Genomic DNA, 17,893 nt, shown 5'->3' with positions numbered 1-17,893 from the left:
TCAAATTCTCCCAAGCATGTCATTCAATGGGATTAATCATATTCACAATATTGGAGAACCTTTACAACCATCCATTACTAAAACATTCCATCTCCCCAAACAGAAGCCCTACACTCATTATTCATTAACTCTCTGCTCCCCTTGCTACCCCACCCTGGTGACCTGTACTCTAGTTTCTCTCTCCATGAGCTTGCATATTCACCACTATTTTTTTTTGTAGTTACCACAGAGCTTAAATTTAACATCCTGAATCTATAACAATCATGTTTGCTTTGATACCAACTTAACTTCAATAACATACACAAATTATGTTCCTATAACCCTCTTTCCCCCACCTTTATGTAGTTCTTGTCACAAATTGTATGTTTATACATTCTGAGTCCAAAACCACTGATTTATCATTATAATTTATTCATTTGTCTTTGAAATCCTGAAGGAAATAAAAAGTGGGGTTACAAACCAAAAATATGGCAATACTGACATTTATATTTACCCATCTCATTACCCTTATAAGAAGTCCTTATTTCTCCATGTGGCTTCAAACTTTTGTCTGTTGTCCTTTCCTTTCAGCCTGCAGAACTCTCTTTAGCTTCTCTTGTAAAGCTAGTCTAGTGTTCACAAAGTTCCTTTGTTTTTTTGCTTTTTTTTTTTTTAATCTAGAAATGTCTTAACCTTACCCTTATTTTTGAAAGAGAGTTTTGCTGGATATAGAATTCTTGGTTGGCAATTTTTTGCTTTAAGCACTTTAAATATGTCACCCCTCTGCCTTCTTGCCTAAATAGTTTCTAATGAGAAACTGGCACTTAATCTTATTAAGGCTTCTGTATATGTGACATGTCACCTCTCTCTTGTAGCTTTCAGAATTTTCTCTTTATCTGGCATATGATATTCAATTATAACACGGTGCAGTACTGGGTCTATTTGGGTTTCCTGTTTGGGGTTGTTAGACTTCTTAGTTGTGTATATTCATATCTTTAATTCAATTTGGGGAGTTTCCATCATTATTTCTTTAAAAATTCTCTCTGCCCCTTTCTCTCTTCTCCTTCTACTCCCACAATGCACCTATCAGTATGTGTGATGGTATCCCATAGGTTTCTCAGGCTCTGTTCACTTTTCTTCATGTTTTTTTCTGCTTTTTAGACTGAACAATTTCACGTGTAGAAATAATTTTGAATTCAAAAAGCAAAACTAAATCTTTGAACAATATCATCCATAATTGGGATATCAGTGGGTCGTTAAAGCTTACTAAAATAGGTGTAGTATTTGGAGAAGGAAAGAAATATAAAATCCACTTAAATTTTATAAGAAAAATGTATAGTTATGAATGTTTAAAAAATTTTCAATGATGATCATAGTGGTAGTTAGATTAAGGTGTCAACTTGGCTAGGTGAAGGTGCCTAGTTCTATTGCTGTGGCCATGAGCCAATAGCATGTGAACCTCATCTGTTGTTGATTACATCTGCAGTCAGCTAGGAGGCATGCCTGCTGCAATGAATGATGGTTGATTTAATTTGCTGGTGCTTAAATGAGAGAGCTCAATGTAGCACAGCCAAAGCAGTTCAGCATACCTCATCTCAGCACTCGCAGCTCAGCCCAGGCCTTTGGAGATACAGAAAGGAATCACCCTGGGGAAAGTTGTTGGAACCCAGAGGCCTGGAGAGAAGGCCAGCAGAGATCACCCTGTGCCTTCCTGCATAAGAAAGAACCTCAGTTGAAAGTTAGCTACCTTTTCTCTGAAGAACTTATGAAATAAGTTGAAATGAAATGAATCCCCTTTTATTAAAAGCCAATGAAATAAATCCCCTTTTATTAAAAGCCAATCTGTTTATGGTGTGTTGTATTCTGGCAGCTAGCAAACTAGAACAATCACTAAAAGAATTAGAATACATTTAGCTTCTAAATCAGCAGAAGTTTTTGTAAAAGGATAGAGTAAATATTGTCTAAACAAAGAAAGCATAAAATTGGAAGGACAAAGAAAGAGATGGTAAAAAAAAAACAGAGGAAAAGATTGTAGAAATAAAGCCAAGCATCCAAATTCGTAATAAATATAGATTATTCTCATAAATTTAAAAATGTTACTGAGACAGATTTAACTTTTGTAAGTAAGTTTTAAAAGAAATAGCCAATAATTCTGTGGGAAATGGAAACTAAAAGAGTGAGAAATCATTTTACACCTATCAAAAAGTAAAAAATTAGAAAGGTCTGACAATACCAAGTGTTGGTAAAACTGTGGACCTAGGGGAAATCTAACATATATCAAGTGGGAATGCAAATAGGAACAACTATTGTGGAGAACAATTTAGTAAGGTCTAGTAATTTTATAGACATGAAATATTCATCCAAGCAATTCTACTTTTAGATATAGAGGAACAGACATGTTTCAGTTTGCTAAAGCTGCCAGAATGCAATATACTCGAAATAGATAGGCTTTTACAAAGGGGATTTATTAGGTTGCAAATTTACTGTTCTAAAGCCATGAAAAGCCGAAATTAAGGCACCAACAAGAGGATACCTTCACTGAAGAAAAGTTGATTGCATCTGGGTTCCTCTTTTTTTGTCACAGGGAAAGTTTCTTGGTGACATCTGCTGGCCCTTCTCCCCTGGGTCAACTTCCAAAATGGCTCTCTCAGCTCCTGTGCATCCTTCTAGCTTCTGCTGGTGCATTTTCTTTCTTCCTCTCTGAATTTTCTTAGCTCTCTTAAAGGACTCCAGCGAGCTGATGAAGACCCATCTTGAATAGGCGAATCACATCTCCATGGAAACAATATAATCAAAAGGTCCCACCCAACAACAGGTCTGTCCCTACAAGATTGGATTTGATGAACATGGCTTTTGTGAAGGGCATAACAGTTTCAAACCAGCACAATGCATATGTGTAAAAGGAGATATTTACAATAATGTTTGAAGTTGCATTCTAATAGTGAAAAATTAAGAACCGGTTAAACATCTATCATAGGAATGCATACATAAGTTGCTATATAGTCATATGATGGAATACTATCAGTAGTTGAAAGGATAAATCTTAGTTGTTGATATTAGCATGGATATTTCTTTAAAATAAGTTGAGAGAAATAAGCAAGTTAAAGTGATAGAGCAGTATCATCTTATTTATATTTTATTCTGAAACATAAGAAATAATACTATGGTTAAATATGTATGTAGTGATGGTATTAAAACAAGCGTAGGAGTGATAACTCACTGATTCAATACTTTAATTACCTCTGGGGAGAAGGGAATTAGGGTCAGGGAGGTGAGCATAAGGGCTTCAATGCTATCTGATGTTTTATTTCTTTTTAAAAACATATGCAGGAAATATGGAAAAATATAAAGATTTAATAAAATTAAGTGGTAAATACTTGAGTGTTATGTTTTATGCTTTTCTGTATGTTGCAATTATTTCATAACTGCAAATTGTACATTTGATTTACTAATAAAAAAGAATAGTAGGGAAGGTTTGCAAAAGAGGACGTCCTTATTAGCCAAAGGATTGGGTGATTTATTAAAATGGAGAAATACAAAGAGAAAATTAGAAATGTAACCATTTTCATCTATTGTTTCAGACATATGCGTGACCACTTCATAAACCTCTACCCACAGCTGATAAAGACAACTTCCATGGAGGAAAAAGTGCAGAATTTTATGATGTATGTATAGTAGCTTTCTTCTTTCTTCATCTCATTGTTATTAAGGCTGAATGAATACCCTGCAGGACTTGAATCTGCGATTGCAAGCAGCAGTTTCTCCTCCAGTCAATATCTTTTTACTATCTTTTCAGCAGGACTCTGGAGTTGTCTTGTAGCAGGGCACAACATTTTTGCTAATTGAGCGAAAACTGGTTGTAGACCTTTAATTTCAGCTCTTTCAAAGGTTAGGTTGACTGTCCAACTATACATGGCTAACACAGCTGGAGGAGGATCCCATCAGTGTAAGGCAGGCAGTTAAGTTCCTGGATCCCTTCCATGTGAGGTTTCCTCTCTTATCAGGGATTTCTCTTTCTCCCCATCTAAAGTATTTCCTTTACTTGGGCTGGTTGATAATCCCACCTGAGATGTTAGCTAATATCTGAAGTCCTAATTCTTAGCACCGTCTGAGAATATTTCCATTTCAAGGAAGTATTTCTGAAGATTAATAATTCTTTAGTATTCAGTTGTGGGATGACAGACTGACTAGGAGATTAATTTGGGGACAGGAGGACACTTGGTTTGCCCCTCTATATCACCCTCTGAGCAGCCTCTGCATGGAATGCTGAAGTCCTGTAGAACATCAGTTAAAACTCACCAAGCCAGATCCCATGAAGAAAAGACATTGTGCTATTTAAGATCAATCTAAACATAGCCTGAACAAAAGCCTTCAGTATCCAAAATTAGATTAAATCAGCCCCTATAAAGCGCAGAGAACTGAAAAGATCGAAAGAAGGGAGGCAGAATGAACAGACTGTAAAAAAAAAATTTTTTTTTTTTTGCTTAGTGTGTTAGGACACTGGCATTGAAGCAGTCGCTAGTAACAACTGAAATGGAATGACCCATAAGCTATTAAAATGACCTGTGAGAGAAAAATAAATATATATAAACTACCTTGTTCTTAGGAGTTTTATTTTTTTTTCTTGGGACTTAACTTCACCGCATACAAAGTTAAACCTTATATGTACTAAAGCAATGTTAATTAACTTCTTTTTTGTTGATTAGCAAGGCATTATGATTTTAAATGAAATGAATTTGGGTCTCAGTGTCACAGGTAAGTAAAATATCGCACCCATGTTTTGCTTCTAGATAAAACTTGGAGGAAACTATAAAAGAAGAAACATCGTCCTAGGGAGAAATTACAAATTACTTAGGATTTGCCCTGAAATTCTTTCAAAATGACTGGAATATTATAAGATCTAGAATTTAAATTACACTAACATAAGCATCTGAGTATGTAATCTTTAAATACTTGGGTTTGATTTAGCTTTGGATAAAAACCATGGGGAAACCTTTAATGCAAATCTGATTTCCTTTCCAGGAAGCAGGATCAGTGGACCCGGAAAAATGTCAAGGAAAACAAGGATGATCCATTTTGGAGACATACAGGTTATGTAATGGCACAAATGGATGGGCTATATGTAGGAGCATTGAAGAAATCCTTATTAGCAGGGATGAAGGTAAGATTTTTCAGAAGCTACTCAGAATTTACATGGTATGACAATAATATTGCAAATTGTCCTTGAAATAATATTTCAATTTAGAACCAGATCAAACTTGGCATAGAATATAAGTTCCTCGCAGAGGAGTTCAGTCTTGTATATCATCATATTGCTAGCATTTCACTCAAAATTCAAGCGCAACATCTGTTCAATAAACCACTTTGTTTTGGTGTTTTCTCAATCTCTTTCATAATACCATGCTCTGGAGTAGGTTAAAAAGCCTGTTATGAATGCACTGGCTTTTAACTAACTTGATAAAACTAGAGTTAGTTTTAGGTTGTATGGATGTTAAGCCTAAATGTCCAAGTTCTATATTTCCCACCCTCCACAAACACACACACACACACAACATAATTTTTTGGACACTTTATTGAATCATTGAAAGTTCAAAGGTACATTTGATATACTGCCAGAAAGTATGGAGATTTTGTTTCCTGGGGCATTAAAAGAATTCATGAAATGGCCCAAAAGTGTAACATAAAGACTGGAGAAGTTTGATTTCCTTAATTTATTCAATTTTGAACAACTACATAAATAGTCATAAAATTGAATGAATTATATTTAACTTACCAAAACAAAATATTTATCACCTCACTATATGAAGAGTAAATAATTATTGCATGAAAAAGACTTTTAAATTGTATCATAATGCAGAAACAAAAATTTACTCTTTTTACAAGAGACACACAAAGCAAAGTGATTCCAGTTGGTTAAAAATAAGTGTATGAAGTGAAGGACAAAGAGATACTCTTTTCAGTAAGGTTTGAGGCCTTTTGTTAAAAAAACTTGGTTTTCAGCATAATTTAAATAGGACTAAAACTACAAAGTATCCTTTCTAAGACTCTTAAAGCATGTTTGGTTCTCAAAAATAAATTTAAAATGAGTGAATTATAATATTAGAAAATTTAAGTAAAGGTTAGCATAAGGAGTTGAATGCATATATGTTTTTCCATTGGGATTTTTACCCCCCACCTTCAAATCCCCAGGTGATAAAAATTTCTCTTAAAAGCAGATAGGTAACATGATTTATTTTTTTTGACATCTTTATTTACAGAAAAAACATACAGCTTCTGAGGCAAAGTCTACTGTTCTTCTTAATGTGTGTGACATTATGAATATAATTTATAAATAGCTGATCAACAATAACAAACACCAGTCCAGCTAAGGCAACCTGGTTCACTAGTGGCGTACTGCCCAAGCTTAAATAGGTAACTCCAGGGATATGCAGAATTTCCCTCAACTTTTTTATGTTGTAACATTGGGAAGACATTGTCACCAACTAAGATGATAGAAACACAGTCCTGTCAGGGGGACAAAAGGTCCATGATGATGGATCATCATTTCAAAAAGAAGAAAAAAATCATGTGAAAAAGAATAGTGTTTACTCTTGATGTATAGTATGCTTGTATTATAGTTTTTACAAAATTGTGAACTTGTGTAATAGTATAATAGGAGATATTGTTGAATTTCTAACTGTTTATACATTTAAATTCATATATGTAATGTTTGTTTTATCAATTACAATCTGAATTTCTAAGAAGCATGTTGACTTTTGCAATTAAGATGCAATATGGAATGGTTCACAATTGGAAAAAAAAGATAAAAGTATTATGAATTTAAAAGAATTTGGAAAATTTATGAACCATTCTGAAAATTATAACTATCACCAAAAAAAAAAAAGTGTATGAACAAAAATATACAGGCAAATGCAAAATTAAATAAAGTAGAGGTTGTAATGATATTATCGGGAATGTGGAATTCAGACCCAAAGCATTAAATAAGACAAAAAAGGATCTCTATAATGCTAAAGATTGTTACCAAGAAGACAAGAAAGTTACGATTATTTATTACCAAATAACAGCATCAACACAAAATAAAAAGTAGAAGAGATACAAGGTAAAGCAAAAACATGTTAGAAGAGACTTTAATTTGCCTCTCAGTCCACAGTACAGCAATTGTCCAAAAGGTAAATACATAGAACACCTATATAACAAATTTAATAAAGTAAACTTAAAAATATATGTGAATATTGATCTATGTACCTTATAAATAGAAAATACACCTTTTCAAGTTCACATGAAATATTCTCAAAGATTGACCATATATAAAAACCCTGAATAGAAACTAAAAATATTTTGAAATAAACTGCAAATCAATAACAAAATCAGAAAATAAAAAGCTCCAATGTCTGAAAAATTGAAACTCAACTACTATGTCTAGAAATGAGAAAATATATATAATAATTGAAATTTGAAATCATCTTGAAGAGTGTCAGTGAACTTGACAAAAAAATGCAAACTATGAATGCTTTGTAGAAAGCGCTTTGTAGAAAAACGAACAAACAAACAAAAAAAGGTGCTTTGTAGAAAATGAGCAAATGGGGAAGAGTCCATATTTGAAAACACCTGAATTTTTCACAATTTATGAAGTATACCAATCCTCAGATCAAGCAGGCTCTGTAAATCCCAATCAGTATAAACAAAAGACAATTCATACCTAGACATGCTGTAATGAAACTTCAGAACAGCAAGGCGGGGGGTGGGGGGGCCTTCTTAAATGCAAATGGCAAGAAAAGGAATTATCTGATGGCCAATTTCTCAACAACAAAAACGAAGGCCCAAAGACAGGGTGGCGATTTTTCAGTTTGTTTAGAGGAATAATTGTCAACCAGAAATTGTTTCAAGAATGGGAGTGAATAAAGACATTTTCAGACAAAAACTGAGAATTTACTATTTAAAAATCCATACTTAAGGGAATTGTAAAGGAATTTCTGGCAGAAAGAAAATGATAGCTAGTGGAAGATCTGAAATATAAGAAAGAATGGTGACCAAAAAATAAATAGGTGGGTAAATCAGCAAATAGTGATTATATAAAACAGTAATCATTATTCTAATTTACATTATAAGTAAAACTAATACTAAAATACTGTGCAATAATAGGATGTAAGTTGGGAAGGATGTCTGGAATTAAAGATTCTAAAATCTTTGTATTGTTTGGAAATAGGCTTAAAATATTGGTGAATTTTTTATTTTATTAAATTAATTATGTCATATTAAACTAGCCAGGGTGCCCACTAAGTGATTGCAAATTATGTATAGATGGTACAAACAAATAAGACTGAATAAATAGAATAAGTAAAAAAAAGCAAAATCATTTCAAAAGAAGACAAGTGAAGGAAAATGAAGAAGAGACAAAATGAAACCACATAATAGGAGGGTGGAATAAATCCAAAGTGAGTAATTATTACTTATAAATGGATTAAGCTCTCCATTTAAAAGGAAAAGAATGTCAGATTGGATTTAAAATTGAAGTCTATACCTATGTGTTTTATTTTGTTTTGTTTTACAAAAGATTTAGCTAAAATGAAAAGATACAAAAAGGTTGAAGTCAAACAATGGAAAAAAGACAAAGGCAAGCCAAAAGAAAGCTGGTGTAATACTATCAATATACAACAAGTTTATATATATTATTTTTTTTTTTGCGTGGACAAGCACCAGGAACAAGAAGTATATTTTAATGCAAAAAAAAGCAACATTGAAAGAGTCTTAGATTGTGAGAAAAAGCTCAATTCACCTGGACAAAACAATAATTAACCTATGAGCACCTAGTAATACTGTCTTAAAATATCAATGCATAAATCACAGTTGACGGTATTTTAAAATTTAAATTTATAAAACCACCATAAGAGCGGGAAATTTAAAATCTTTTCTAAGTAATTAATAGACCAAATTGAAATACACTTACAAAAGCTAATAAGGACATAACTGATTTGAATGGCACAGTTAGCATGCTTCATCACATGGATATATAAAATGCTACACTCAAACTTGAAAAAATTCATATTCTTTTTTTTTTTTTTTTCATGGGCAGGCTCTGAGAATCGAACCTGGGTCTCCAGCTCGGCAGGGAAGAATTCTTGCTGCTGAGCCACCATTGTACCACCCCACATTCTTTTTATACTCACATTTAACATTCAAGAAAATTGATCAAGTTTTGTACTGTGACACTGGCCCCAACATTTTCCAAATAATCATTTTCATAATGCTACATTCTCTGACCAAAAGTAATCAAGTAATACACAAATAGTAAAAGATAACTAGAAACTTTAAACATATCTTTTAACATAAATATTCTTAAACAACTAAAAGAAGAAACAAGAAAATATTTAGAACCAAAAGTACTTCCATATCAAAATTTGTATTGTTCACCTAAAGCAGTGCTTAGAAGGAGATTTATAGCTTTAAATGACAAAAGAAGAAAGTCTTAGAACTAAAGTAGTAGTTATTCAAAATGAGAAACTAGCAAAAGGACAGCAGAATGTATCAAAAAGTATCAGAAAAGACATAAAGATAAAAGTAGAGATTAAGGAAATATGAAACAAATAGCAAGGATGAACAGCTCCAAAATTTGGCTCTCAGAAAAGACCAAAAAGGCAAAACTGACCAGATTTATCAAGAAAAAATTACAGAAGGCAGAAATAAAAACACGGGGTAGGCAAAAGGAAATGTAACAACAAATACTGCAAAAATTAAAGCTACAGTAATGTAAAGATAAAGATTTCATCATCTCATGACTTCCTGCATCCGAATTTCTTCTGCTTATAAATGACTCAAGTTATACAGATGAAGGCTAATTCTTATTCAGCTGGTCACACCTAAATAGGCTGTTCGAAGGTCCTATTCACAAATGAGTCCACACCTTAACTGATAACACATCTTCAAAGAGCCCTATCAACAACTGGGCTCACACCCACAGGAATGTGGATTGAGATTTTGTCTCTTGTTGGGGTACATAATTCAATCTACTGAGTATCTGAAATAAATAAAGAATATCAACAAATTAAAAAAATGGAAGATACCCCATAGAAAAATGAACAATAGGCAAAAATATCAACAGAAAATGTGAAAAAAATGTTCAATTTCAGGGGAATGCATATTAAACCGCAGTGAGGTCCTGTTACACACCAGAACTGGGAAATATCAACCTCTACTGGCATGAGTAAATTATTACAAATATTTTGGACAAGGAAAGGTCAGCATTTAAAGCGTTTGAAGAGAATGCTTATTCTACAGATAGCAATTCCACTCAGAGATTAGTGACACTCTTGTACATGGATTTGATGCGCATAAAGTTCACAGCAGTTGTTTTTCAGTGAACGGCAACTATCCCAAATGGTCATCATAAATATATTGTGATACCACATATTCATACAATGGCAGCCATAAAAGTCAATGCACTCTTTCCAGAACTACCAGTATTTATAAATGTCCAAACGATAATACTGAGGAAAAGAAACAACTCACCAGAATGCTCACAACATGATCTTATTTGTATGAATTTAAAACCTAGCAATTAAAAAATATGTATTGTTTAGAGATACATGCATAGATGTAGAACAATAGAGAGGCAGGTAATGAGAAATGCAAAATTTAGCATAGTGGGTGCTACTGGCAAAGAAGGGGGAGATGAAATTGGTGGCTTCTAAGTCACTGCTAATGTTCTATTTCTTAAATTGCAAGGTGGATACGTAGGTGTTTTTTAGAACTGTGCATATACATCTATTTTAGTTTCCTAGCTGCTAAAACAAATACCAGACAACGGGGTGGCGTAACAACAGGGATTTATTGGCTCATGGTTTCAGAAGCTAGAAGTCTTGTTTCCTCTTAGGATCTGTATCTTCTGGCTAGCCAGTAATCTTTGGGGTTCCTTGACTTTTCCATCACATGGCAAGGCACAGGACAACATCTTCTTCTCTATTAGTTTCCAGCTTCTGGCTGCTTCTATTGCTTTACCCTCCTTCTGACTTTCACTCTGCCTTTAAAGGACTGCAGTAAACCAGACCAAAGAGTAACCTGATTTAGTTAGGCCATGCCTTAAACTGAAGTAACATCCTGAAGAGATCTTGGTTACAATGGGTCTGCAGTCCCCAGAACGCAGATCCAGACCAAGATGTCCAAACTGGAGTACCCAGTTCAACCAATCATAGCATCTTTATTCTTTCACATGCATATCATTCTTAATTTTAAAATTAAAGACAAATTTTAAACACAAAAACTTTTTTTGTGACTAATGTCAGAGGCAAAGAGCTAATCTCTAATATTTAAAGAACTCCTAAAACTCAATGTGAAAAAGAACAAATTAACAGAAAAATGGATAAACATGAACAGTTTACAGAAAAGAAATCCTGAGGTTTTTAAACAGATTCTCAGTCTCACTCATAACGAAGGAAGAGCAAATAAAAATTATGATGAGATACTGTTTTTCACCTATCAGATTGGAAATAAACCAACTGTTGAGGTTATAATACAGCAATTGAAATAACTCCTGTAAGGACAACTTGGCAATACCTATAGAACTCAGTCACTTTTAGGAATATATCCTACACATAGACTCACATACATACAAAATAATGTGGCCAAGATTAATTACTGTAGCATTGTTTATAATCGAAGAAGACTGGAAACCACCTAAAGGGCCATTAACAAAGTACTGGTTAACATATTATAATGCCTTAGCTATATACCCCAAGGAATTGAAAAGTAGAACTCAGATACTTGTATCACAATGTTCATATCAGCAATATTCACAATAGCCAAAGGGTAGAAACAGCCTAATGTCCATCATCAGATGTGTGGAAAAACAAAATATGGTATATGCATACAAGGGAATAATATTCAGCCATAACAAGAATGGCATTCTGATACATCCTATAACATGGATGAACCTTGAAAACATAATGACATAAACCAGACAGAAAATGACAAGTATCGATGATTTACTTATATAAATTATCTATAATAAGCAAATTCATAGAGACAGAAAGTAGATTAGAGGTGACTAGGGACTGGAGAAAGAAGGGGTGTGATTGCTTGATGGGCACAAAGTTTCTGTTTGCAGTGATGAGAAAGTTTTGGTAGTGATAGCACTACACTATAAATGTAATAAATATCACTGAATTGTATACTTTAAACTGGTCAAAATGGCAAATTTTAATAGTATATTTGTTACTATAATAAAATAACATTATATATATATATGCATACAATATATATATGTAATAATGCATCCACACATTGGAATACTATTTAAAAGAAGTAGGAAGATCTTTATATCCAATGTAGAAAGAGTCTCAAGAAGATATTAAGAGAAAAAAAATCAAAGTGAAGGACAGTACATATAATACACTACCATTTTTGTAAAGCAAAAATCTGTAAGACATTTGAAGAACTCTGGGGGTACACACAAGAAACCAATAAAATGGTAAATTGGAGCAGGGGTGAGAACTGAGCAAATGGAAGGAAAACCAGAATTAGGAGGGAGACTTTCCACTGTAGATTTTATTGTAATTTTTAAATTTTTGAATATAAAAACAAAACAAAGGAAATATATGTATAAATAAATAATTGGGTTGGTTTTACTTTTTAAAATTTGTTTATTTTGGTGGTTAAAATGTCATTTTCCTCTCCATGATCAAATTTGTTTGTTGAGGCCTAACCCTAACTCTGCTGTATTGAATCTTTGTTGCATTTTAATTCTTCTGGAGCAGTGCTCTTTAGTTAGCCCAGAATTCATGTTCAAGTGTAAGTTTAATAATTGCTTCAAGGTTAATGCTGGCAAGTCAGTTAGTCCTATATTAAGCATACAATCAAAATCTCTCAGTTGAATCTTCTTGCTAAGTTGAGAGGTGGTTCTCAACTGGGGTCAACTCTCCCTCTAGGAGACATTTTCCTTGTCACAACTAGTGGATAGAGGCCAGGGATGCTACAGAATGTCCTACAATGCACAGCCCCCCCCACAACAAAGAATGTCAATAGTGCCAAGATTGAGAAACCCTGAAAACAAAATGCTCTCTTTTGTTGTCCAAGAAACCACTCCCCAAATCTGTGGATATCAAAACATGCTAAAGCACCTTACAAAATATAAAGTATTGAAAACTTATTTTATAAACTACAATATAATCCAGTGTGTTGGCTTCATTAGGGACCCTTCCCAAAGTAATAATTTCACTGATCCCCTAACTAGAGGAAAAATCCAAAATGGCATCAATCACAAATCAATGTGAAGTGCGTTCTTTGTCCATTCCCAGCCTCTGAACCTGTTCCAAATTCAGTTCCTGAATGCCATTGGAGACCTGTTAGATCTGATTCCTTCTCTCTTTCCTGAAAAAAACAACACTCTAAAGATTTTTAAGAGATGGGATCTGGGACATTGTTCTGCTCTCATTAAGGTAAGACATACTCAGCAACTCCTCTGTTTTTCCTTGTCCTGCCCCACACAGTCCTTTCTGTATGTCACCCATGTTGTGGCAACATCTCATCGCCCTTGGCTGTGGTTGTGTGTCAGCTCCCGGGTTCCTCTAGCATAGAAGTTAAGAACTGGGAGGAACTTGGTGGCAGGAATTGGAAACACATGAAGTTACCTGTTTCTTCTACCATTCCTCCCATGAAGCACCTGCCCCTCCCACCTTCTAGAATCCTCAATTGTGGATATTAGAAGGATGGACTCTGTTTTGTGCACTTTAATATTAAAGGTCAAGTTTGGATTCCTTGACCATATTTTCCAAGTAATGGGTATAGCCAATAGCCTCTTAGACTTGAGGAGATAACTGCAGAAGTAGTCCTGAATTGACATTGTCGTTGTATACATTCTTTCCTTAAAATTGAAGTTATCTAACTGCCTTACACATCATCCACTTTGATACTGGCCACAGGTTCTCCCTGGATTTGAAAACATCTTTTTTGCTCACTCAAGCTGGTACACATACGCAGCCATGCTCAGGATATATAAACACTGGGACTTCAACATCCACGACAAAAGCACCACCAGCAGTCGCCTCTCTTTCAGCAGCTACCCAGGTAAATCGATTTAGAGGGACATTGAGTACTCTGAGTACCGCTACAAGATAAAACCTAGTAATTCAGAGTAACTGCAGTGGGAGAAGTGTTTAATGGTTAGTATATGTTAATGAAAATTCTAACGTATAGTATGCGTTTTGAAGAGCTTTAATAGAAGGACAAACTCTAGGTTAATAGAGTTGCCAAGTAGCAGGCACTTTGTAAATGTAAATGAGTACTTCTAAATTAACTTCAATAAATGCCGTCTGAGGAATACATGCAAGACATCTCCCAGACTCTGCCTTGGAAGCAAAGAACAAGAGCCTGACTGTTCCTGCTCTTGGATCTCCTTGAAGGTGTGTACTTGATCTCATTGCAGATCTACAGCACTTAGCCTGGGGCTGGGCACCTGGTGCGGCCAGCCCTCATTATTTGTGAACTCAAATTTGTGAATTCGCCTAGTTACTAAAAGTTATTTGTAACTCCCAAATCAATACATGTGGTGCTTTTGCAGTCACTGATGAACATGCATAGTGTGTCAAAAAATTTGAGTTTTCTGATTCACAGATTCACAGCTGAGGTCTAACAAGGCCTTGTTTCAGTTCTCATACTGTAAACAAGGACCTTTGCCCAGAATACTTAGGCTATGCTTTTCACATTTTGTGTATTTGGTGCCACATTTTTCACATTTTTGTGCTTTTTGGTGGTGATTTTGCTGTTAAAAACATCCCCCAATCCTAGTACTGAAGTGCTTTTTAGTGTTCCTAAATGCAAAAAGGCTGTGGTATGCATTACAAAGAAAATATGTGTGTTAGATTAGCTTTATTCAGGCAAGAGTTATAGTGTTGTTGGCTGTGAGGTCAATGTCATGATATATTAAACAAGTTGTCTTTAAACAAAAAAACACATAAAACAAAGGTGTATATCGATTGGTTGACAAAAATGTTATGACCATAACCCTGCATTTCTCCTAGGAGCAATTGTTCAGTGTTTGCTAATTCATTGCTCGTGGAGACTTTATAGAGCATAACCACCTTGAATAGCGAGAATCTATGGTACTTAATTTTTGCATGAATGAATAAATGAATTAATGTGTGGGTTGATAAACCTTGCAGTACTAATTGGGAGGACAATGAAAGCACAATATAGACAAGAATAATAATGTTAAGGAGACTAGGTATGCTACAAAAGAAGTGCAAAAAAATTATAAGTATTCAAAAGAGAGAGAACTCACATTTGATTCTTGGGGAAAGGAAGGAGAATATGGACATTTGGGATGAATTAAAGAGAGACTATTTGACTGGTCTTGTCTCTTACTGTCCTTAAATTTCTGTCTAATAGACCATAAAAAACAGAACCAAGAGAAAAGGATGGAAAGAAAGTCTTTGTAGAGTAGGGGTTGCAAATTTTTCTATACGTAATGGGGACACTCAGATGATGTAAATGAATTAAAGCGGCTGGTATAAGAAAATACAAAGTGGAAACAATTGTAGCAAAACATGTGACCCATCAAATAAGACTAACTACTCAGCTCCCACTGATTATTATACAGGAATATAGAGACCAGTGTTTCCACATTTTCCAACTTAAGAGAAAATAGAAATGTGAACAGAAAAAAATAGAAAACCCACTTTGTAAACCAAATCAAGCATGTCTGCTGGCTGTAATGATCCCCTTAGATTACAGGTTTGTAGCTTCTTCAGGAAACATCATGAGCAAAGGCAAGGGGAGAAGACTTACAAAATCCACAGACCAACATGGATGTAGGATGGGCACTTCAGACCTTTATTTCCATATCTGTAACTTATGGGATGTTTATACCAGCCACCTGCCATATCTATCTACCCTTGTCAGAGTATCATGGCCCCATCTGGATGTTAATATCTAAGAATTCCTACCAAGAATTCTGACCAGAAGTTATAATCCAATGTTTTCTGTTCTTGTGACCTGAAACTTCCTTGGGACCACTTTGTTTTCATCTTTATCTCTGTTTGCTTAACTTTTTTTGGAATCAAGGAGGACTCTCTCTGAGTTAGACTGTTCTTTGATTTTTTAATGGTCTGTTAGCCAGAAATTTAAGGACAGTAAGTGATAAGACTAGTCAAATGTTCTTACTCTTCTTCCTCTTTGCTATAAATGCAATGTTCATATATTACCTACACTGCTTTGAAATTTCTACAGAATATAATGTTGTTAGGTAATCTAACAGTCCTAGACCCCAGAGCTAGTGATGGAAGAGGACATGGGAGGATTTTCCTAGAATCTTATGACCCTTTAACATCGGCATATATTCCCTTCTGAAATAGATACATACCTAGAGATACAGAGAGAACAAAAGACCTTTTTGGACCTAAGATGTGCTCATGGGAGCCAGTAGAGCAAGGTGAAACATATTTTCTCTAACTGAGCAGCTTTGTTTTCAATAACGCACAGGAAAACATGTAGAATCTCATTTCTCTTACTAGGAATTGTCTGATTAAGGGAATAAGTTACATCGGATTCATCCAGTATTATGAACTAAACTTTGCCATGGAGTTTATCCCTTGGGAGCCTCTGAGCCTAAAGCAAGCAGGGTGGTTTGTTTGTTGTTCTTTGGTGGAGGGGCACCATGGTAGGCTGAATGGGTTAGGTGTGTGGGGTTATTTTTTAATCAAAGGAGACAGGGCCTCGAGGCTCTTCATGACCTAGGCAAGGATACTTAAGAATTCCTGAGTCAGAACATACTTGCAACATTTTTGACTTGGGGTGAGGCACATGTTAAAGATGATAAGTAGGATGGTATGGCTGCCTCATACTAAAGATACAGATAACTCTTAAGATTTCATATGCATCTGTCTATACTTTTACAACATGACAAGGACTTCCTGCCAGATTTTATAGAAGTGATTGCCATCAAAAACACTAAAGCTTCAAGACAAATTGATTTGTTTCCTGAGGTTTCCAGGAAGGAAGTACGTATGGCCTGGACGTCTAAACTTCAACATACAAAGAGGTTCAACTGCTTTACTTGAAAAATCTATTTTCTTACCTGGAAGGTGATGCTAATATAAAGCTTAATTCACGAATTTGTAAAAATTATATGATTTGTTTATTCATCAATAAGTATTTGTTAGGAACATTATAAAGCTGGTGCAATCATACAGGTGACTCGGATCACATAGTGTTTTGTAGATGGTCAATTAATATATGGATAGAAGATTGATATCTGTCTTAAAGAAGAAAAAAACTGCTGAATTACTGCAGACAGAACAACTTTGTATGTGCTCCAGTTGCCCTAGCCAGAATCCTTGAGGTATAATTACCCAATAAGGATGTCAGAAAGGCACTCCCAAAACTGCACTTCAAAAGAGAATAGAGGGAACAATAGAAATCCTTCACACTTCATTCATCAATATTACAAAAGGATTTGCTGCCTCCAGCATGCCCAGACCTATCTAAGCCAGTTTCACACTCTGCATTTACCAGACCTTCTAGTTGTCTACATAAAAAAGAGTTGGCTAGTTCAAGGAAACAGATTAGTTTTAAAACGCCATGTTAATTCAGAGAGGATTTAAGGTGACTTGGTTGTTTAACAGGTACAGTCTTTTTTATTCTCTTCTGAAATGATTTCATCTGTTGAGGCTAACATAAAATGTCCTGAGAAAGTCAAACGTATACTTTAAGGTGTACCAAGTGCTGATGACCTCAATACCACCCTTAGACCTGGGCAAGCAGGGCCCCAGCTTGGGTGAACTTTCCTCAAAATTTTCTAAGTCCCCTCCACTGCCCTGAGACTAGCCCGGCTGGCAGAACTCGGGCCCCCCCTGGCCCTGGACCATGCCCCATGTGTGCCTCAGTTGCAGGAAGAGCCTTTTTAGAAATTTTCTAGATCTCCTTT

At 34.9% G+C, this 17,893-nt stretch overlaps 1 protein-coding gene across 2 annotated transcripts in view; it reads left to right on the top strand.

The window, feature by feature from the left end:
• PLBD1 (phospholipase B domain containing 1) overlaps nt 1–17,893 on the top strand; it is a 58,897-nt gene that overhangs the window by 19,414 nt on the left and 21,590 nt on the right. For both annotated transcript variants that reach the window (XM_077170155.1, XM_077170154.1), the window contains 4 exons: nt 3,561–3,644; nt 5,002–5,140; nt 13,269–13,409; nt 13,893–14,037. In XM_077170155.1, coding sequence (XP_077026270.1) covers nt 3,561–3,644; nt 5,002–5,140; nt 13,269–13,409; nt 13,893–14,037 — 509 coding nt within the window. The remainder of the gene's footprint in view (nt 1–3,560; nt 3,645–5,001; nt 5,141–13,268; nt 13,410–13,892; nt 14,038–17,893) is intronic.

The sequence above is a fragment of the Tamandua tetradactyla genome, chromosome 7, assembly GCF_023851605.1.
Source record: "Tamandua tetradactyla isolate mTamTet1 chromosome 7, mTamTet1.pri, whole genome shotgun sequence".
NCBI classification, from domain to species: Eukaryota; Metazoa; Chordata; class Mammalia; order Pilosa; family Myrmecophagidae; genus Tamandua; species Tamandua tetradactyla.
Note: the sequence above shows the minus strand (reverse complement) of the source record. Positions and strands in the feature narration are given on the sequence as shown.